Consider the following 23513-nt stretch of genomic DNA (forward strand, 5'->3'; position numbering starts at 1 on the left):
GAAGAGATTGGTTCATTAATAGGCTCACCTGAATAGTTAATAAACCAGCCATTGAAGCTGTTACCTACATCCATTTGGGAGAAGAGATAATTTGTTATCTCATTTCAGACTTCCAGTCAACATTCACAGAAGATGTTGGGAGAAACTGTGTTCTTGCATACAAAACATAGTGTATTGTGTGTACATGTTCTGCTGATTGTACCTCCATCGGTAGCACTCTTATCGCTCACACAGAAGGTCGTAGGTTCAGGTCCCACTCCAGATCATTGAGCACAAGATAAGTTAGGCAAATGTGTTTGCTACATTGTAATAGCCATGACACACCAAAGCTTTGCACTTGTTGTAAAGCTCTGTTGGACATTATGAAAGACTTAACAAGAATTTGCACAAGGACTGTGGCAGTCAAGTAAATTATCAGCTCTACTGTAGAAACTTGGCATGTCCCCTTTGACCCTCATCGATTTTTATTGATGCATCATAGAAAGCATCCTATCTGGATGCATCACAGCTTGGTATGGCAACTGCTTTGCTCAAGACCGCAAGAAACTGCAGAGAGTTGTCGACACAGCTCAGCACATCACAGAAACCAGCCTCCCCTCCATGGACTCTGTCTACACTTCTCACTGCCTCTGTAAATCAGATAACATAATCAAAGACCCCACCCACCGCAGACATTTTCTCTTCTCCCCCCAATCAGGCAGAAGATACAAAAGCCTGAAAGCATGTACCACCAGGCTCAAGGACAGCTTCTGTCCCATCGTTATAAGGCTAGTCAATGGACCTCTTCTGCGATAAAATGGACTCTTGACCTCACAATCTACCTCGTTATGACCTTACACCTTATTGTCTGCCTGCACTGCACTTTCTCTGTTAACTGTACCACTTTATTCTGCATTCCGTTATTGTTTTCCCATGTACCAGCTCAATGCACTGCTGTAATTAAATGATCTGAATGGATGGCATGCAAAACAAAGTTTTTCACTGTACCTCAGTACCTGTGACAATAATAAACCAATTTACCAATTTACCAATTTACTAACCAATAAAGATTTTTGACCAGAAAGGTTACACAAAGAAACAAGAAACAAATGAAAATTGGTTGTGATGGACAAAAGCCTAATTTAACACTTGGTCAGATTTCAGCCTTGGGTAACGGAACAAAAAGAATGTTGTGGATATTGTCCACTAGGATGAATAATGGTGCAGCAGTTAGTGCTGAGGTTCTGGGTTCAATCTTGATCTCAGGTGTAGTCTGCACAGAGTTTGAGTGGCTGCTTAGATTTACTTCAAGTAGTCCTGTTTCCTCTCATGTCCCAAAAGATGTGCTGGTAGTTAATTGGTTTCTGTAAATTACCTTTTAATGTAAGTTAATAACAAAAAAAGTGTCAAAAGAGGGGTCTCGATGGGCAGGTGTGAGAAAGAATGTGTAGGGGTAAGATAAATAAGCAGAGGGGTCTGGGACGAATGGGATTGCTCCCTTGGAGCAGAGGTTTTCAACCTGTGGTCCGTGGACCCCTGGGGGTCCACGGCGGGTTGCCAGGGGGTCCGTGAGCAAGCCAAGACAAAAATGGAAAAGCAATCTGTTACAAAGACGTAGCTTACTTGCTTGCTCCAGTTTTCCACTATTCAGAAAATTGGCCATATCTATTCTATCTGTTATAGGCGACAATCTTAGAGACTTAGACGGTGTTCCCTTCTGGTAAGCTGCCACTTAATATGCGATTTGTGTAGTCAGACTACTCAGTAGTGTTCACTACTCACTACTATTCTGTTGTGCACTGTAGTGTTAGCGAGGCTGAGTGACATTGTTGGTGTGCCTTAATAATATTGCTTACTTACTGTGCATTTACGCCACTGTGACGTCACCGTTAAACGAAAAGTGCGCAAGCATGTTGATTTTAGATTAGTTTTGATAATTTTGTTTATCAGTAATAGTAATTAAACTGCCCAGTGTGTATTGCTGAGTATGGAGAAATTTCTGAAGAGAAAAGCTGACCAGAAACTGGAAGATTCTGATGACGAAGGGGATAAGGGTGACCGAAAGAGAAAACAATGCAAGTACGGTCCAGAATACATTTCATATGGCTTCATCGCAGTGGGGACAAATGTGGACCAACCTCTCTGTGTTGTTTGTTTGCAAACACTGTCCAATGATGCAATGAAACCAGTGAAATTGAAGCACCATTTAACAACAGTGCATCCAGATATTGCCAGTAAGTGGAAGGAATATTTTGAGCAGCAAAAGGAGCTGTACCTCAAGCAGAAACGCAAAATGACAGCCTGCGCCACTGTAAATGAGCAGGCTCTTCACACATCATATTTGGTAGCATTACGAATAGCACGTTCCAGAAAGCCTCACACAATTGGAGAAGAGATACTGCCTGCAGCAGTAGATATGTGCGAAGTTGTACTGGGAAAAGAATCCAGTCAAAAACTGAAAGCCATTCCACTGTCTGATAACACAGTAAGCAGAAGAATTGGCGATATGGCGGAAGATATACAGAGCCAGCTGATAGCATGTCTTCAGCAAGTCAGATTTGTGATTCAGCTCGATGAAAGCACTGATGTCGCCAGTGCTGCACAGTTGTTGGTTTATGTTCGATATTGCTGGGAAGGAGAGGCTTTGGAAGACTTTTTGTTTTGCAAGGCACGCCCAGGGCGTACAACCGGTGAAGAACCGTGTGCTTGACACTTTTTTTGTAGAATCGGCATTGGCGTGGACAGTGTATTGGAGTATGCACGGATGGTGCTGCCGCAATGATGGAGTGGAAGTCGGGTCTCGTCGCACGAGTGAAAGAAGTAGCTCCACATGTAGCAGCAACCCACTGCATGATTCACTGTGAGGCTTTGGCTGAAAAGGATATGGATGAAAATCTTGCAAATGTGTTTTCCACGTGCATTAAAATCGTTAACTATATCAAAGCCAGGCCACTCAATCATCGTTTGTTTGAAAACATATGCCGTGAAATGGAAGCCAAGCACAAGCATTTGTTACTACACACAGAAATCAGATGGCTGTCACGAGGCAGCGTTGTGCAGCATGTATATGAATTGTGAGATGAACTGCTCATTTTTCTAAATGAGCATAACGGATCATTGGCACAGTTCTTGACAGATGAGATGTGGGTTGCCAGATTAGCTTATCTTGCAGATATTTTCAACATTTTGAACAGCTTAAATCTATCATTGCAAGGATCTGGCTCAAATGTTCTGAAAACGCATGACAAAATCAATGCCTTCCAGAAAAAACTCCGTAACTGGAAGGGAAGATGCAAGCAAGGCATCCATGATATGTTTCTGTTGCTGGCTGACTTTCTGACCGTGAACGAGACTAAGACAGAGGCCATTGCGACCACCATTTTGAACCATATTCAACAGCTATCACATTATTTCCATGAGTATTTCGGCGATGATGACACGAGCAAGTTTGATTGGATTTGAAATCCGTTTGAATGCATGCTTACTGATTTAACTGGACATGAACAAGAAGAATTGGCTGAACTGTCATCTGACATGACCTTGCGCTTGCAGTTCAACTGAATGTCACTGTTGTCATTCTGGATAGCATGTTCCCAGGAGTATCCACTGCTGTCTGGCAAAGCCGTCAATGTTCTGTTACCATTTGCAACCACTTACTTGTGCAAAATAGCATCTTCTGCAGTCACTGCCATGAAAACCAAATATAGATCAAGACTGAATATTGAGGATGACATACATGTATGTTTGTCACACATACCACCACGTTTGGACAAACTCTGCAGTGCAAAACAGGCACAACCTTCACATTGAACTGAACACTGAAAGACACCGCTGGTAATTATTGGTGATTGAAATAGTCACTATTTCAATGGGGCCCATGTGCAGTAATTTAAGTGTTGTATGCATGAATTATCGATTGTTTAATTTTGTGGACTTTGGGGGTCCGCCATCTAACAAGGACATGTTATGGGGGTCCGCAGCATGAAAAAAGGTTGAAAACCACTGCCTTGGAGGTTCTCATGGACTAATGGGCCAGATTATCATTTTTTGTGTTCTTATAAGATAACAAGATAGCTTAGTGTATTATTGTTGCTACTCACTCTAATTACATTCATGCTGCAGGACAAGCTAGATTCTTGAATTTAGAATGGGCTAAATTTGGCAAGGAAATGTGACATTTTATTAACTTGTGGAAGGAGACCATTTGACCCATCGGGTCCATGCTGGCTCCCAGTTGAGAAATGTGCAAGGAAATCATTCTGATAACTTGACCTATTTCTTCGCACATGCCCATCCACCCCCTTTGATCATTTTGACAGAAGGCCAATATACAGTAGCCAATTAACCTATCAGCATGTCATTGGGATGTGGGAAGAAACTGGAACACCCAGGGAAAACCCATGCAGTCACAGAGAAAATATACAGACAGCACCCAAGGTTAGGGTTGAAGCCAAGTTACTGGAACTGTGAGACAGCAACAGCAACTGCTGTTGTTCTGTCTGGTCATTGTTGGCATTTGAGGATTTTCACTCACGTATGTGCCAACATTCTGAACTATTTGATGGCAATTCCCTAACTCCTCTCTGACAGTCGCGTCCTCGTGGAGTCCAGCAGCTGAGCAGTATTTACCTGGGGAATACACTAGAACAACCTATAATTTAGAAGAGTTCCATGTTTTTATGAACATATATCAAACTGTTCAATCAGTTTTGCTTAATGCTATATTTAACAGGCATATATTGGAAGTTAAAAGTGATTAATTCATTTGTAGATTTTCAAAATATTTTCCATAACAATATTAAAATGAGTCTGGTACCAAATATAAAAATGTAAGGAGATGTCTTGTGGATTTGCTTATGGAAAGTCCAGTTGAGGAAACTTTCCTCAAGAGCGTTCCAGTTTTGCTATAGTTATGTTTATAGGCTCTGGCTGCTTAGCTTATTGTAGAAATGTGAAACTGAATGTCTGGATATGTGTCACTGAAGGAATATACCAAAATAAGGAATGCTTGACATGTAGTTTAAATTTACTTTGATGTTCTGGCCAAGATTATCCATTTTGTTTGGCAACTCAATTATGTTACAAAAGTGATGCCAAACTGACAAACCTTTTGTCCCTTAAAGATTAATCTGGAGATCATTAACTCGGTGAATTTTGCTGAATTGTCTTAATAGCAGTTTTGCTGAATTTTGGGGTAATGACTGAAAAGTAGCAATATGGCTCAGAACAATTTGAATTGCTTTTCTGTTTAAGATCTTAAAGTTGTCTTACTGTCTGCACCCACCTCACCACTATGTCCTCTTAATTACAACAGCTTCCACATCTCTTCCCCCTCCCCCTCTCACCCCCCCCATTCCTCCAACCCACTGCTGGACCAATGCTTTTAATGCACACGTTGAAGAATTTATGGTGTGATGACGCAAGATGAGCATTATAGTCCAACATGCTCTGGTTTAGAAATTCTCTCATATGATGTAATGTTACTGTGCACCATAACACTGAGTTTCATCTGAAAACCAACCACAGCCTACTAGACTCCCTTTGGTATCTCTGCAATGGCGTGGCCTGTCGATCACTTCAACACATTGAGTCTTGTATATGATGGAATATTGCTCTGTGATGGATTGAGCAGAAACCTGGTGCAGGCCCTCAATGCAGTGTCAGTTTGTTGTGCTTTTAGGACCTGAAACATTAGTTGGGCTACAGTGGCATGCAAAAATTTGGGCACCCCTGGTCAAAATTTCTGTTACTGTGAATAGTTAAGTGGGTAGAAGATGAACTGATCTCCAAAACTCTTAAAGATGAAACGTTCTTTTCAACATTTTAAGCAAGATTAGTGTATCATTTTTGTTTTGTACAATTTTAGAGTGAAAAAAAATGAAAGGAGCACCATACAAAAATTTGGGCACCCCAAGAGATTTGAGCTCTCAGATCACTTTTACCAAGGTCTCAGACCTTCATTAGCTTGTTAGGGCTATGGCTTGTTTACAGTAATCGTTAGGAAAGGCCAGGTGATGCAAATTTCAAAGCTTTATAAATACCCTGACTTCTCAAACCTTGTCCCAACAATCAGCAGCCATGGGCTCCTCTAAGCAGCTGCCTAGCACTTTGAAAATTAAAATAAATGATCCCCACAAAGCAGGAGAAGGATATAAGAAGATAGCAAAGTGTTTTCAGGTAGCTGTTTTCTCAGTTCATAATGTAATTAAGAAATGGCAGTTAACAGGAACGGTGGGGGTTAAGTTGAGGTCTGGAAGACCAAGAGAACTGCTCGTAGGATTGCTAGAAAGGCAAATCAAAACCCCTGTTTGACTGCAAAAGACTTTCAGGAAGATTTAGCAGACTCTGGAGTGGTGGTGCCCTGTTCTACTGTGCAGTGACCCCTGCACAAATATGACCTTCATGGAAGAGTCATTAGAAAAAAACCTTTCCTGCGTCCTCACCACAAAATTTGGCATCAGAATTTTGCAAAGGAACATCTAAACAAGCCTGATGCATTTTGGAAACAAGTCCTGTGGACTGATGAAGTTAAAGTAGAACTTTTTGGCCTCAATGAGCAAAGGTATGTTTGGAGAGAAAAGGGTGCTGAATTTCATGAAAAGAACACCTCTCCAACTGTTAAGCACAGGGGTGGATCAATCATGCTTTGGGCTTGTGTTGCAGCCAGTGGCACGGGGAACATTTCACTGGTAGAGGTGTTACGGACTCAGTGAAAGTCCCTTTAAGGTAGAGAGTGTGTGTGTATGTGTGTGTGGGGCGTGCTTACGTCAATAGAAGATAAAGGACGTAATGACGTTGTTGAAGAAGAAGAAGAAGAGAGAGAGAGAAGGGAGAGAGACACCAGCCTGCTTGTTTTCTCTATCGATGGATGAGAAACAATAACTGTGTTTGCCACTGAAATCCATGTATGGAAGTTGGAAGTAATCCGGTGGAGTTCACTTTGTTGCTGACCTGTAGAAGGAAACAGGTATTTGTATGTGGACGACCACGGTTCGGATGCTTTTCGGGGTGAGGAAGTCACTACCGAGTAAACACTGAAGTGTCGTTTGGGTTCCATCGTGGAACATTTGGATTTCGTATGTACTCTCTCTCTGTTTTTCTACATCTACATCTTCAGACAACGGTGGTTGTTGAAGAAGCCCTTGCTCATGTTTCACCTTATGGCTTGCGGAACTGAACTTTAAGAACCATTCAGGAACTGGGAGTTTTGGACTTTGTCACACACACACACACGAAGAGTTTAGTTTTGGGGTTAACGTTCGAGGTTTAACATTTTTGAATTCTAACATACTAACATTTTTACTTTTATTTTACGTATTATCATAAGTAGTGATTAATAAAATAGTTTTTAACACTGAATCATGCTCAGTGTGTTTCTTTTGTTGCTGGTTTGTGACAGAGGGAAGAATGAATTCAATTAAATACCAGCAAATTCTGGAAGCAAACATCACACCATCTGTAAAAATGCTGAAGCTGAAAAGAGGATAGCTTCTACAACAGGATAACGATCCTAAACACACCTCAAAATCCACAATGAACTACCTCAAGAGGCACAAGCTGAAGGTTTTGCCATGGCCCTCACAGTCCCCCGACCTAAACATCATCAAAAATCTGTGGATAGATCTCAAAAGAGCCGTGCATGCAAGACGGCCCAAGAATCCAACAGAACTAGAAGCCTTTTGCAAGGAAGAATGGGCAAAAATCCCCCAAACAAGGAATGAAAGACTTTTAGCTGGCTACAGAAAGCATTTACAAACTGTGATACTTGCCAAAGGGGGTGTTGCTAAGTACTGACCATGCAGGGTGCCCAAACTTTTGCTTCGGGCCCTTTTTCTTTATTGTTATTTTAAAACTGTAAAAGATGGAAATAAAAAAGTAATCTTGCTTAAAATACTAAAGGAATGTGCCATCTTTAACTTTGTCTTTTGGTAATCAGGTCATCTTTTACTCACTTAGCTATTCACAGTAACAGAAATTTTGAGCAGGGGTGCCCAAACTTTTGCATGCCACTGTACATTTTTAGGGTAAGATGAGCTACGTTTGAGGGTTGAATGGTTACCAGCCATCTACCCACAGGAAACAAATTCTCATGCAGTTCTTCAGTGGCATTTTCAGATTTGCATCATTACATCTCTGGTCATTACATCTCTGGGGCATTCACAGGAGGGGAAGTCAAAATACCATGGAGATGGAGCCATTATAAGTCATTTTCTCTCTGAACAACTTGATCAACTTAAATGTTCAGTAGTGGTTACTAATGGGATATTTATTGAAGACACTCCTTATGTTGCACTCTCTTGAATGCTAATTGTACTAAATCAGTTTTTTAGCTAATTACGCTTGTTAGAAAATGCTTGAGATGTTAGTTTTGCTGACAAGGTTTTGCAAGCTAAAGGTACAGTTGAGAATCAGTTGTCCTCTTGATTAATTTGTAATTTTTGTTTTCTGTAGCCCCAGAATGCTACCCAGGAGGATATAAAGTTCTTTGGAGCCCTTACCGCAGCATTCACTTTGACTCTATTGAGCTACAGCAATTTGCAATCCAAGACCTCATCTGTGATCATTCATTGACACGAGGATGGTACCGCTTTATGATTGGAGACAAGCCAGCAGAAATGCCAACAAAATGTATAGAAGTTAGTAGTATGTGCAACATTTGTATGTCTTAAATTTAATTCAATTTAATGAAACGAATTGAGTGCAAGGACTATTTACAATAAGAGCTTGAGCTTTGAACTTACAATTTAGTTTCTTTGAGTCGATTAAACTCCAAACATGTAAATGAACTGAATTTATAACAAATATGTATAAAGGATATTATGGACCATTATTTCATTGTTATAACTCTGACCTTTCTAATAATGTTTATTCTCAGATGAATAAGTGTGGCACACAAGCTCCTGTTTGGCTTTCCCTTGAAGGTTCCAACTCACTGCCTCGCCCTGGTGAGATAAAGAAATTAACAGCCTGTGCTACGTGGCAGTTCTTCTCAGGCAGCACCAAAGACTGTTGTTTATTTAGGATCCCTGTCTCTCTTAGGAACTGTGGAGCCTTCTTTGTTTATTACCTTCAACCTACTCAGGGATGCATGGGTTACTGTGCTGCTGAAGGTTAGCAGATACATTATTATATTTTTGAATATTATAATGAAAAATTGCATGTTTGAGAACATTACTTATTGGTATGACGCTGATGTTAAAGAGATGCCATTAACTGAATAGCTAACTAACTCATAAAGCAATGGTCTGTAAATAAACCAAAGATTTGTTTTACAAAACATACAGTGGTTGAATGTGCATAAGAACATTAGGATCAGTATTCAAATAAGTAAATTCATCAAGGCAGCCTGCATCCACTAGATACTATTAAACAAGGCTGCCAGCTCAAATCTCATCCTCCTTACCTTAGCATCCAGTCAAAGGCATACCACACACTTTATGTTTACAAACTATCAGAGCTAAATTTGGTGGGTCAAGTCTATCTTACACTAACTAGTCAGAAATATAAATACCAATATAATCTGAACTATTTATTATAAGATGCAGAAGCTACTGAATGAATGAACTGTCTGCTGTCTTGGTGAACGTAAAATATGCACATCACTGTTAGATGAAGGTAATTAATTGAGTGAATTAATAAGTAACAGACGCTACAAAGGCAGTTCAGTTATATCACAGTAATTCAGCATTAGTGATAAGCTAATTATTAATTTATAGTTGGAATCAGTGCCTGAGGCTGATATAAATTGGTGAGATTACTTTAGATTTACACTCTGGAGGTAGCTAATAATTTAACCAGCCTGTTGAAGTTTAAGCATTTGGAGTTAGCAATGTTGCCAGGACATACACTGGCACCTTATTTAGTGGTCAGGATGTCTTCCCAGGAATGAGAGCACTGGTAGAGTCAGTGCCAATAGGGGCCATTATAACATACATAAACAAATATATTGCAGAGGGTGCTGCTGCACCAGGATCCTGATTTTTGTGCTCAGTGTGGGCCTACTTAAAAACTATCTTGGATCTTCACCGCCTTCCTCTGACAAAACCAAGTGATGAACCTCAGACTGCAAATGAGTTTTCCATTATTCTGGATCCAAAAGTATCTAGCCTTTCTTGTTGGTAGTTCTCTCTCTGGATAACCTCAACCCTGCCAATGCAAGACATACTTGATTTCCAAGTAGTGCAATCATATCTGTTGGTGTACCTTTTTGATGAGTTTTGCAGAGTGGAATTGGCAAGTTGCAGTAGTAAAATAAGGTTGACTTGATGTTGACTCTACATTTTCGGATTTTGTGGAAACACCTTTCTTTGTGTGGTACTAGCATAACGACAGGATGGTGCGGCAGTTAATGCTGCTGCTGCACAGTCCTGGTGACCTCAAATGCTGTCTTTGTGGAGCTTGCATGTTCCCCTGTGATTATGTTGGTTTCCCCTGGGTTCTATGGTTTCCTCTTACATCCCACAGATGTGTCAGAAAGTGAATTGGCTACTGTAAATTATCACTAGTTCAGGCAGATGACGGAAGAAGCAGGGGGGAGTTGATGGACGTGCAAGAGAACAGGTTGCACAGGGATACGTGGGAGAATGGGATTGGTTTTAGAGCCAGCAGAGACTCGATGGGCTGATTATCATGTGAAAATATGAACAAGCTAAAGAAATAGAAATAACTTAACAACTGATTGAAAACCTATCACAGAAAATGTTGATACAAAAGAGTCCATCAAGACCACAGGTTCAGTGATTGTTCATTATGTTTATCGTACAACTTACATTTTAAAAAAATATATACCTTGGTTTTTATTAAAACTCTGAATCATAACATGCAGAAGCACCTGATTGTTCACTTCCACTGATTTGTGGATTAATTTATTATCTAATACATGATATAAAGCTGCTGCCTCATGTTCCAGTGACCTAGATTAAAATCTGACCTCTGGTGCTGTCTGTGTGGCGTTTACATGTTCTCCCCATGACTGTGTGTGTTTCCTCCAGGGACTCTAGCTTCCTCCCACATCCCAAAGACCTTTGAGTTAGTAGGTGAATTGGCTGCTGTAAATTGCCACTGTTGTGTAGGTGCATGGTAATGTCTGGATACGTGGTAATGGCTGGTGGAATTTTTTAAAAATGCAATTAGTTTAAGTAGGTGTGTGATGGTCAGCATAGACTCCCATGTGCTACATGCCTCTGACCCTATAAGTTTGTTTGAAATTACTGTACAACAGTGGATGCATTCATGTGAAAAAACTTTTTGGTAAATTAAGTGTAATGTATTGCCATTAAAATAGCAGCTAAAATAATTTCACGAGCATACTTACGTTTTGTGGTATGATCTATATCTTAAAGGCAAATAAGATAGTTGACTTGGTGTTGACTTAGCTTCAAAATGTGTTCAAGCTACAAGATGTTTGTTATGAACTGGTGACTTATGACACTGAACTGTGACTCTGACTTGGGAACTTCACTTCTGGAAGGCACAGCCAACCTTCAATTCTTATTTGCTATAAATGAAAGGCCAACAAAGCTAATAGTTTGGTACCTCTAAAGAACTTGATTCTTTACATAGTCAACAAACATAGGCAATGTCAAATCATTGAATTACAATGAATGATCTTAGTGTTGTGCCAGCACTAGTCATACCATGTCAGTGTAGGATGTGCTTGTTCTTTCAGATGTTTTCTACCCTTGGATGGCAAAAAGCTGTTATAGAGTTACAGAGCATTACAGCATAGAAACAGGCCCTTTGGCCCATCTAGTCCATGCCAGCCTGGTTTTCTGCCTAGTCCCATCTACCTGCACCCAGACCATAACCCTCCATACCTCTCTCATCCATGTACCAATCCAAACTTCCCTTAAATGTAACAGTTGAACCCGCATCCACCACTTCCACTGGCAGCTCATTTCACACTCGCACCACCCTCTGAGTGAAGAAGTTCCCCCTCAGGTTACCCTTAAATATTTCACCTTTCACCTAAACCTATGACCTCTAGTTCTAGCCTCACCCAACCTGAAGGGGAAAATCCTGCATGCATTCACCCTATCTATACCCCTCATAATTTTGTATACTTCTACAAGACCTCCCTTCATTCTCCTGCACTCCAGGAGATAAAGTCCTAACCTATTCAACCTTTCCCTGTAACTCAAGTCCCAGCAACATCTGTGTAAATTTTCTCTGCACTCTTTCAAGCTTATAGATCTCTTTCCTGTAGGTAGGTGACCAGAACTGCACACAATACTCCAAGTTTGGCCTCACCAATGTCTTGTTCAACTTCAACATAACATCAAATCTCCTGTACTCAGTGCTCTGATTTATGAAGACCAATGTACCAAAGCTCCCTTTATGACCCTATATACCTGTGATGCCACTTTAAAGGAATTATGGATCTGCATTCCCATGTCCCTTTGTTCTACAGCACACTTCAGTGCTCTACCATTCACTGTGCAAGCCTTACCCTGGTTTGTCCTCCCAAAGTGTATCGCTTCACACTTGCCTGCATTAATTTCCACCTGCCATTTTTCAGCCCATTTTCCCAGCTGGTCCAGATCATTTTGCAAGCTTTGATAGCCTTCCTTGCTGTCCACTACGTCCCAATCTTGGTGCCATCCAGAAATTTGCTGATCCAGTTTACCACATTATCATCAAAATCATTAAAATAGAGGATAAACAACAACTGGCCCCCGATAAACAGCACTGATCCCTGCAGCACACCACTAGTCACTAGCCTCCAATCAGAGACATCCATCTACTACCACTCTCCGGCTTCTCCCGCTAAGCCAACAATGCTTGATTAAATCTCAGGTGAAAGGATATGCTTATTGTCACGAACCAGCAACAAAAGAAACACACTGAGCATGATTTAGTGTTAAAAACTATTTTATTAATCACTACTTATGGTAATACGTAAAATAAAAGTAAAAAAAAAATGTTAGTATGTTAGAATTCAAGAATGTTAAACCTCGAACGTTAACCCCAAACTAAACTCGTCGTGTGTGTGTGTGACAAAGTCCAAAACTCCCAGTTCCTGAATGGTTCTTAAAGTTCAGTTCCGCAAGCCATAAGGTGAAACATGAGCAAGGGCTTCTTCAACAACCACCGTTGTCTGAAGATAAGATGTAGATGTAGAAAAACATAGAGAGAGTACATACGAAATCCAAATGTTCCACGATGGAACCCAAACGACACTTCAGTGTTTACTCGGTAGTGACTTCCTCACCCCGAAAAGCATCCGAACCGTGGTCGTCCACACACAAATACCTGTTTCCTTCTACAGGTCCGCAACAAAGTGAACTCCACCGGATTACTTCCAACTTCCATACATGGATTTCAGCGGCAAACACAGTTATTGTTTCTCATCCATCGATAGAAAAAACAAGCAGGCTGGTGTCTCTCTCCCTTCTCTCTCTCTCCTTCTTCTTCCTACTTCTTCAACAACGTCATTACGTCCTTTATCTTCTATTGACGTAAGCACGCCCCACACACACATACACACACACTCTCTATCTTAAAGGGACTTTCACTGAGTCCGTAACACCTCCCACCTAAAAAAAAATTTTCCCAAGAAAATTTTAACCGCGCATACAGTTAGTAATGTTAATAATTATCATGCTACACAACTACAGACTATCAGATTAGTACAGATACATGTTTCCCATTTAACATCGGGAAAGACAATCAGCAATCACATTATCTTTGCCTTTAATGTGAGTTATCATGAGATCAAACTCTTGCAAAATTAAACTCCAGTTTAACAGCCTTCTGTTCTTGTTTTTGACTCGGCTCAGAAACACCAATGGGTTATGATCTGTATACACAGTCAATGGTTTCTGAGCGGTGCAAACATATACACTGAAATGTTGCAAGGCTAAAACAAGCGACAGTAATTCTTTCTCTATGGTGGAATAATTCTTTTGATGCTCATTAAATTTCTTTGAAAAGTAAGCTACAGGATGGTCAATATCATCACGGTCACCCTTCTGCAACAACACAGCTCCTGCAGCTTCATCACTGGCATCTACTGCTAATGAAAATGGCTTTTCAAAGTCAGGTGTTCTGAGCACAGGATGGTAGCATAAAATGGCTTTCAGCTTCTCAAATGCTTCTTGACAAGAATCTGTCCAAACAAACTTTACTCCCTTCTTCTGAAGATTAGTTAGGGGAAGAGCAATATCAGCAAAATTTTTACAAAATTTTCGATAATATCCAACCATTCCCAAAAATCTTCTAACAGTCCTCGTACCTGTGGGAATAGGGAACTCAGATATTGCTTGAACTTTTGCCTGAACAGGAGCTTGCTTGCCTTGACCTACAACATAACCAAGATACGTCACAGTGGCATGGCCAAATTCACTTTTAGCCAAGTTAACTGTAAGGTTAGCCTTGGAAAGTCTTTCAAACAACCTTTCTAACGCAGAGATGTGATCTTCCCAAGTATCATTCCCAGTCACTAAGTCGTCAATGTAGGCATCTGTATGTTTTAACCCATGAATCACTGAATTAATCATTCTTTGAAATGTTGCCGGAGCATTTTTCATTCCAAATGGCAAAACATTGTATTCATACAATCCAGAAGGGGTTACAAAGGCTGAAATCTCCCTTCCTCTATCTGTTAATGGAACACACCAGTACCCTTTTAATAGGTCAATCTTTGTAAGAAATTTTGCCTTTCCCACTCTGTCTATGCAATCATCCACCCTAGGAATAGGGTAAGCATCTGACTTTGTTACAGCATTCACTTTCCTGTAATCTGTGCAAAATCTAACAGTTCCATCAGGTTTAGGTACAATAACACAGGGCGAACTCCAATTTGAAGTAGAATGTCTAATAATATCATTTTCCAACATGTATTTTATTTCCTGATCAACAAGTTTACTTTTTTCCACATTCATTCGATATGGGTGTTGTTTGATTGGTTTTGCATCCCCAACATCAACATCATGGGTAATTATCGATGTTCTGTTTGGAACATCTGGGAACAGATTTTTAAATTTTAAAATTAATTCTCTCATCTGTTGTTTTTGTGAAACTTGTAAATGGTCCAACTTCGTTTCAAGGTTCTCCAGGATATTTTGGTTTTTTAGTTTCGATGGAACAATATTTGGTCTAAATTGGCCTTCCTCAACATCAACATCAGGCATTCTAGAAACAACCTTTTCACCATCCACCAAGGCCACAACTGAATCCTTCTCATAATAAGGTTTTAGCATGTTTACATGACAGAGTTGTGTTTTCTTGCGTCTATCTGGTGTTTTGATTATATATGTTAGATCAGTCACTCGAGATTCAATAACATAGGGTCCAGAAAAGCGAGCTTGCAAGGGATTATTTTGGCTAGGGAAAAATACCAACACCTTTTGCCCCACTGCGAATGTCCTAGGCCGAGCACGTCTATCAAAATATGTCTTCATTCTTATCTGGCTTGTTTTCAGATTCTCTCTCGCTAGCTGGCAGACTCTCTCCAACCGAGTTTTAAATTTTTGGACATAGTCCAACAGACTCAAGTGAACTTCCTCATTAACCCATTGCTCTCTTAACAACTCCAAAGGTCCTCTCACCCTATGTCCAAACACAAGCTCAAAAGGACTAAATCCGATTGACTCCTGGATCGATTCTCTAACGGCAAACAAAAGTAAATGGATACCTTCGTCCCAATCCTTGGTGTTTTCAAAGCAATAAGTCTTCAGCATATTTTTGAGAGTAGAATGAAATCTCTCCAGAGCTCCTTGAGATTCTGGGTGATATGCAGATGATACAATCTGCTTTGCTCCCAGCTCATAGACTATTTGTTGAAAAATCTTTGACATAAAATTACTACCTTGATCAGATTGTATTTCTTTTGGCAAACCAAACAAGGTAAAAAATTTTACAAGAGCCTTTGACACCGTCTTGGCCTTAATATTTCTAAGGGGTATTGCCTCTGGAAATCTAGAAGTGGCACACATGATGGTTAACAAATACTGATTTCCAGTCTTAGACTTTGGTAAGGGGCCAACACAGTCCACAATCACCTTCGAAAAGGGTTCACCAAAAGCAGGAATTGGCTTCAAAGGAGCCACAGGGGGTTTTTGATTTGGTTTACCTACCATCTGACATGTGTGGCAGGTTCGACAAAACATCACCACATCTTTTCTCAAACCAGGCCAATAGAATTGTTTCAAGATCTTCCCTACAGTTTTATTCACACCAAAATGACCACCCAAAGGCATACTATGGGCCAGGTTTAAAATCTCATCCCTATAAACTTTTGGAACAACAACCTGATGAATAACTTCCCATTCCTCAGTAACAGGAACATGAGGAGGTCTCCATTTCCTCATTAACACTCCATTTTTGACATAGTATCCAGTTGGCACCTTTTCAATCTCCTCACATGAGAGAGCTTTTTCTTTCAATTCTGTCAACTCAGGGTCCTTTGTCTGTTCCACCATAAAATCCTTCCTCGACAAAGACAAATCTTTAAATTCAGGCTCACTATAAGGATGTTGATCCTCCAATGAAGACAGAAAAGTCTCAGATAAGGCATCAAAATTTTCTTCCTGTTTAGGACTGTCACAAGGAACCACATCAGACTGCACCGGACTGTCTGTCTTGGCTAATTCTCTAGCTCTAGCTCGAGTCACCGCACATGATGGGTAAACATCTGGATTATCCTCAGTTTCATCAATCCTTGGTTTGGTTGTTAACCGTACCACAGGATCACTTTCTCCATTTGCAAGGTCATTTCCCAATAACAAAGAAACTCCTTCCACTGGCAAACTAGGTCTTATCCCTATCTCGACTGGTCCTTCTACGAACTTTGACTTTAAAATCACCCTGTGAAAAGGGACAGACATGGTCTCACCTGTAACGCCTCGTATTAGATTTACCTCACCAGTGTCACTTTCTTCACCAAAATTTAAAACACTGTCCAGCAAGAGAGATTGACTAGCCCCAGTATCTCTAAGAATTTTCACTGGCACCTGGGGTGACTCATCATTCAGTGAAACAAAACCCTCTGATACATACGAACGGAATTCTTTTCTCACCTTCTCCAACTTTTCCGCTTTTCCCTCTTGCAAGGACTGATCTTTAACAGCATCTCCTAAACCTTTTTGATTTTTAATTGCCTGAAAGCAAGCATTGGGCCCAGCTTCCTTCTTTTTCTTCAAAAGGGCACAATTAGATATCACGTGGCCAGGTTTCCTACAGTAATAACAAGTACGCTCAACAGATTTCTCCAGCCCTGGCTTCTTTTCATCTTTTCCTTTTTGATTACCTCCCAATTTAATCTCTGGTTTACCTGGATTGTCTTTGTAACTCTTTTGAAAGGTTTTAGGTTGTCCCCATTTGGATTTATGGGTTAAAGCATAATCATCTGCCAACCTAGCAGTTTCTTGTAAAGTTTCCACTGCCTTTTCATTTAAATATGTTGTTAATTCAGCTGGAACACATCTTTTAAAGTCTTCCACCAGTATCAATTCTGTCAATTTATCGTAATCCCCATCTACATTTTTAGCCAGGCACCATCGTTCAAAACATATTCTCTTTCCATTGGCAAATTCCATATAAGTCTGATCTGCAGATTTCCTCAAGTCTCTGAATTTTTGTCTATAAGCCTCAGGGACCAATTCATAGGCCTTCAATATAGCTTGTTTTACCTTGGTATAATCAGCTGCATCCTCAACAGACAAAGCAGAATAAGCTTTTTGAGCTTTACCTTTAATCACACTCTGTACCATAAGAGCCCATCCTTTCCTTGGCCAGTTTGAACTCACAGCAACCTTTTCAAAATGTTGGAAATACTGATCAACCTGATCTTCTTCAAACGGAGGGACTAATCGAACCTCCCTGCTGGCTGAAAAATCATCATCAGAATCAGATTCCGAACTCCTACGCTTCATTTGTAACTCATGCTGCCTCTTTTTCTCCTCGTTATCCAGCTCCATCTGCTTCATTGCTAGATCAGCCTCTATCTTCATCTGAGTTAGCTTTTGTTCGGCCTCTATCTTTAACTGGGTTTGCTCTCGTTCAGCCTCTAATTTCTTTTGTTCTCGTTCAGCTTCTAATTTATTTTGTTCTCGTTCAGCCTCTATCTTTAACTGGGTTTGTTCTCGTTCAGCCTCTATCTTTGCCAGCTGCACCTGTGCCTCAGAAATTGCTATTTCACTGCCAGGAAACTGTTTTAACACTTCCTTCTCAAACACCTTCTTTTCCACATAATGGCCAGCTATCAATCTCTGAATATCTGCCTTTCTCATAGACTGCTTTACTTCTGTAAGGTTTAGCCTTGTAGCAATCTTTATCAAATCATCCTTTTTCGCCACCTCCAATCCCTTTTGGGTTGGTGACTCCAAAAATGCCTTAATATCCATTGCTGCTGGTTTCCACACACACAAGCCAATTAAAAAGAATTTATCAGACCTCCCTCAAAAATCTTTGGATTGAATCCCGAACAAATCTCGTGAATCTGGGGTACAATCCCAGACGACACTCGTTAACCTTGGGAACTATCCCGGACGAGCCCCCAATTTTGTCACGAACCAGCAACAAAAGAAACACACTGAGCATGATTTAGTGTTAAAAACTATTTTATTAATCACTACTTATGGTAATACGTAAAATAAAAGTAAAAAAAAAATGTTAGTATGTTAGAATTCAAGAATGTTAAACCTCGAACGTTAACCCCAAACTAAACTTGTCGTGTGTGTGTGTGACAAAGTCCAAAACTCCCAGTTCCTGAATGGTTCTTAAAGTTCAGTTCCGCAAGCCATAAGGTGAAACATGAGCAAGGGCTTCTTCAACAACCACCGTTGTCTGAAGATAAGATGTAGATGTAGAAAAACATAGAGAGAGTACATACGAAATCCAAATGTTCCACGATGGAACCCAAACGACACTTCAGTGTTTACTCGGTAGTGACTTCCTCACCCCGAAAAGCATCCGAACCGTGGTCGTCCACACACAAATACCTGTTTCCTTCTACAGGTCCGCAACAAAGTGAACTCCACCGGATTACTTCCAACTTCCATACATGGATTTCAGCGGCAAACACAGTTATTGTTTCTCATCCATCGATAGAAAAAACAAGCAGGCTGGTGTCTCTCTCCCTTCTCTCTCTCTCCTTCTTCTTCCTACTTCTTCAACAACGTCATTACGTCCTTTATCTTCTATTGACGTAAGCACGCCCCACACACACATACACACACACTCTCTATCTTAAAGGGACTTTCACTGAGTCCGTAACATTATCTTTAAAAAGAGAGCAGAATGTACTGTTCAATCTTAACAAGTGATTAATTATACTTCAAGGGCTTTAACATTCAAGTGACCAAGTCTATCAAATCTTCTCCACTGAACAATTTGGAAATGAGGGAATGTTCTGACAAGCATGAAATGTCCTTCTTGCCAATTAAGTGATGTTGGCTATGCTGCTGTTGTCATTGAGACAGTACAAAGTAAATCTCAGCAGAACCAGACCAATGGGATGGGCAAGCTCTAGATGATGATGCTGTTGACTAACCTTCACCTAAATGAATCAAAAGAAGAAAAGTTATAATTATGAAATGAGAGTTTAGATATTGCAATTAGTTTACTGGGGTAAGGAACTTAAGGAGGAGATTCAGCGGAGTATTGTTAATCGTGATTGTTTTTTATCAGGTAAAATAGTCAAGTTGAGTTGGGCTCTCATCGAAAAGGAGAAAGTATTTTAAAATCTTCACTAAGAGATTGATGAAGAATTATGGAGAAAATAATTGGAATACCTTGCCAAAGGGAATATTTGAAGGAAAGATCGGTGTATATTTTAATGGTGAAATTAAATAAACATTTGAAACAGAATAATGTAAAGGCTGCCGGGAGTGAGACAATAGAATTAGGTTTGTTTTTTTGTCCCAGAAAAATGCTGAACAAAGTCATTGAGTTACTTGGCCACTCCTGTGTTGTACAATTCTATTTGAGATCTACTCAGTGACTAATGATGGTTACCATCAGTGGGATTATTCAAATCATGGTATTAAAGTTCAAGCAGAAGGGACTGGCCACAAGTAAGGCTGGAAGTCTTCAATTTTTAATGTATACTTGTCAGAGGACAGGCATCAGACAATAAGGTGAATAACGTTCAATCCAAACAAATACGTCTGGGAAGTAAAGGGTATCTAACCTTCATTTGTAAAGAACAATGTATTGAATTTTGCTAAAATGGGCTAATTATTTGGTAAATTACTACATGAATATATTATTTTGGTACCCATTATCCCAACTTCCTTGGAAAGAGAATAAAGTTTTTGTTGTTTCTGCTGTATATTGCACCTGTGGATGCTTTTCATTTGTACAAAAGAAAATACTGAGGACTGCAGAAATCTTTGAAAAAACTCAGAATCCAATCCCAATGATTTTTGGTTGAACTCTTTTCATCCTGTCATAATATATGATCAGAGCAACCTTTGGATTAATTGTACATGGCCATGAAGAAGATAAATTGCTAACAAAAATTGTAACCTTTTCTTCAAACAAGTTCCACTTGCTTTGAAAATAAAATTATTCTGAATGCAATTTGTCTCCTTGAAAGGTATCCATCCTAATTGCTTCACTTTTCTTTCCACTGTAAATAGTCATTGCAGAAACAAAGTCAACATCCTGTGCTCCAGGAGAAGTGGAGGTAGATGGAACTTGTCGAGGTAATGAAGACTTTTATAAATTTAACAGAATTTCATGACCATACAATAACCTTTTATGTTCACTTTGAGTTTTCAGGTTAGTTCAGTTTTGGGATCTCTCATGGCTATGCTATTGATACATAAGTGTTGCACTGTGCTAGAAAAGAAGATTATGTGATGCACATTCATTATTTTGCTTTTTTTTTGAAGCTGAAGTGGCTCCTTAAAGCTATAAAGTCTAATTTCTGTTCATAAACAAAAGAAGAGATCATTCACAATTTAATTGGTGGTTGGTGAGAGAAATTACTGATTGTAAATTATAAATTACAGGTTCCCATTTCAAAGATGAAAGCCCTAAATTTCTTTCTTCTTTGTTAAAATTACCTTACATCTTCAACAAAATCCAGCACTTTGAAATGTGTCAGGTCTGGATTGCAATAGATTAATGTCATACACAGAGTAACTGTTCCATTTTAGGTCTGTACTGCCAAGATCAGGACTGTGTTGATGCATGCCGTCTGCTTCTGGATAGATAGATCTTCTTCATATTAGAAAGTCATTTGTAAATGATGCATGCAGTACAATTCGTGTTAAATTAGGGACATTTCAGAAATGTGCATTTAATAAACAACTTGATTGTTTAGAACAGAAAGTTGTGTGATTATAATTTATAGTTTAGCTTTAACAAGACACGGAATTATAGCAGTTGCATTACAAGACTATTATTTTGGAAGTGTGGACTAATGATCCAGAGGTGATAGTTCAAATTCCTGCATGGCAATTGGGAATCTCTATTCAGTTGGGGAGCTATTAACTCTGTTCTTTTCATCACAGCTACTGCCTGACCTGCTGAGTATTTCCAGCAATTTCTGACCTTATTTCTGAGCAAGTTCAAGCAATGTTAGAGGACAGAATGATGACAAATTAAAGCAGGGAATTGTTGAAAGGGGAGAAAGAAGGTGAGGTTAATAGTGAGGATGAAGAGAAGAAAGGAAGATGTGAAGAGAAAGGAGAAGAGACAAATAGAGTGCTTACCTCAGAGCCGAGTCTGAGTGTGAATTTCGCTTCACCAGTTGAGTGATCTGATTTTGCTTTGGATGGGTATGGCAGGATTTGTTTTTTGTCATTGAGAATTTTTACTTGGAGTTCTCACTCTAAATAGAATTTGGAATAAGCATTTTGAGGAACATTATCTTGGTCTGTGCTATTGGCAGGACTTTGCACACAACAGGCAGCCTGTCAGGAGATCACATGGATATTATCTGCATTTTCTGTTATTCATTGCCATCACTTGTTGCAGTGGTGGCTTTCCTTAATTTGCACAGTGCACACAAGACTCTACCAACGTTGTGGGGCCTTGAGAAGTTTCAGCATATTCTTAAAAGTTATCATCACTTTTAGTTGGACTTGGTAACACTCTGTTATTATGACATTAGGTGTAGAAACAGGAATTTCCTAAATAATAGAACAGTGGGATAACCTTCACATTGTACTGCTGAAGTTCAAGAAGTTGGGTCACCACTGTCTTATCCAGGGCAATTGAAAATAGGCAATAGTGCTGGCCTTGTCAGTGACATTCATGTCTCATAAATAAACATAAATACAAATCAGCTTTTTAAGGCAAACATTTAGAATTGTTGTTTATTAACAAATCCCTCGGAATATTAAATAGGTCAGACAGATTACAAGATCTGATTGATTTTTCATGGTTTCTGCAAAGTTCGGCCCTTATCAGCCTTATTACTTGCTTGCACCTTGTAAAAACACTTTTTTGTTTAAAATAAAGTACCATGTCAGCAAATATTATCATTAAAGAAGTGAATCATCTCACTGAAGGGGAATCAAAATTAAATTGAGGGGATAGTTGAACTTGTTTCTGAGGAAAACAAATGTTCTGTCAACTTTCTAGAGCAATAGATATTTTCCACTCTTTTAAGTCAGCATAAATTAGGCTCATTTACCAACATAGTATGGGGTGGTATTTAGGAGGCACGGTGACCTGTAAGATTTGTCCTCATACTTATTCTCTTAGGAACATTACATCATTACTAGTAGTGAATATGCATGTAATAGAGCTTTAAGCATAAGGTTGGATCACACCTGGGTGGTTACATACAATTCAGGTCTTTCATGTACTTGTTCCTTCCATTTCCTGTGCCTGGAAACTTACATTTGTTCTAAAATTAAAGGGTGACAATGTTGAACAGGGTATTTATCTTGAAAGAGCTGCAATTGTAAGAGCTCATTTATTCAATTCAGAATGAGCTTTACTAATCAAGCTTATAAACAAAAGAAAATTGAGTCAGCGTCAAATCAAATCTATTCTGAGTAAAAAAGATCATTATACGTTGTATTATAGGGATAATACTTTATCACATTGTATTGTGGTGTTTGCTTGCACCATTTCTAAGCATGTTAGAAGCAGAACTATTTGAGTGTGAGCAGGAACAGCACTGAATATTCTAATAATGTTAGGAGTACAGTGCCTATAACACATTTAGTGGTGTAAATTCATTGGTATACACATCTTGATTCTGAAATACTTTTACTTTTCTATGCTTTGCTTTTGTCATGGCTTTACATAATTTTTGGTCAAAGAAATTACCATTAATAATATAACATTATTATGTGTGACTCTGAATTATTATTTTCATTAGGAGAGTACATCATCTTTGATTCTTTTGACATCTCGGCCTTGATGGAAACTGGATGGGAACTTCTTGATCCTTGTTTAAAAATCTTATTTTCCTCAGTAGACCCAACTGTGATTAAAAATAAATTCTCACTGAGATATCTTCATTATTTTCCCCATCAGCCTCAGCATCAAGTGGCTTCTCATCCACAGCGATTTCAACCTCTACCTCACTTCATTGGGGTACAGCATCCTGCTGTCAATTCTTAACCTCT

The 23513-nt window shown here is 39.5% G+C and overlaps 1 protein-coding gene across 1 annotated transcript in view; it reads left to right on the plus strand.

The window, feature by feature from the left end:
- Window positions 1–23513, plus strand: part of LOC127576271 (von Willebrand factor D and EGF domain-containing protein-like) — a 199871-nt gene that overhangs the window by 4180 nt on the left and 172178 nt on the right. Inside the window, exons 2-4 of the mRNA XM_052026761.1 lie at window positions 8431–8615; window positions 8855–9089; window positions 20562–20627. Coding sequence (XP_051882721.1) covers window positions 8431–8615; window positions 8855–9089; window positions 20562–20627 — 486 coding nt within the window. The remainder of the gene's footprint in view (window positions 1–8430; window positions 8616–8854; window positions 9090–20561; window positions 20628–23513) is intronic.

The sequence above is a fragment of the Pristis pectinata genome, chromosome 1 (assembly GCF_009764475.1).
Source record: "Pristis pectinata isolate sPriPec2 chromosome 1, sPriPec2.1.pri, whole genome shotgun sequence".
NCBI lineage: Eukaryota > Metazoa > Chordata > Chondrichthyes > Rhinopristiformes > Pristidae > Pristis > Pristis pectinata.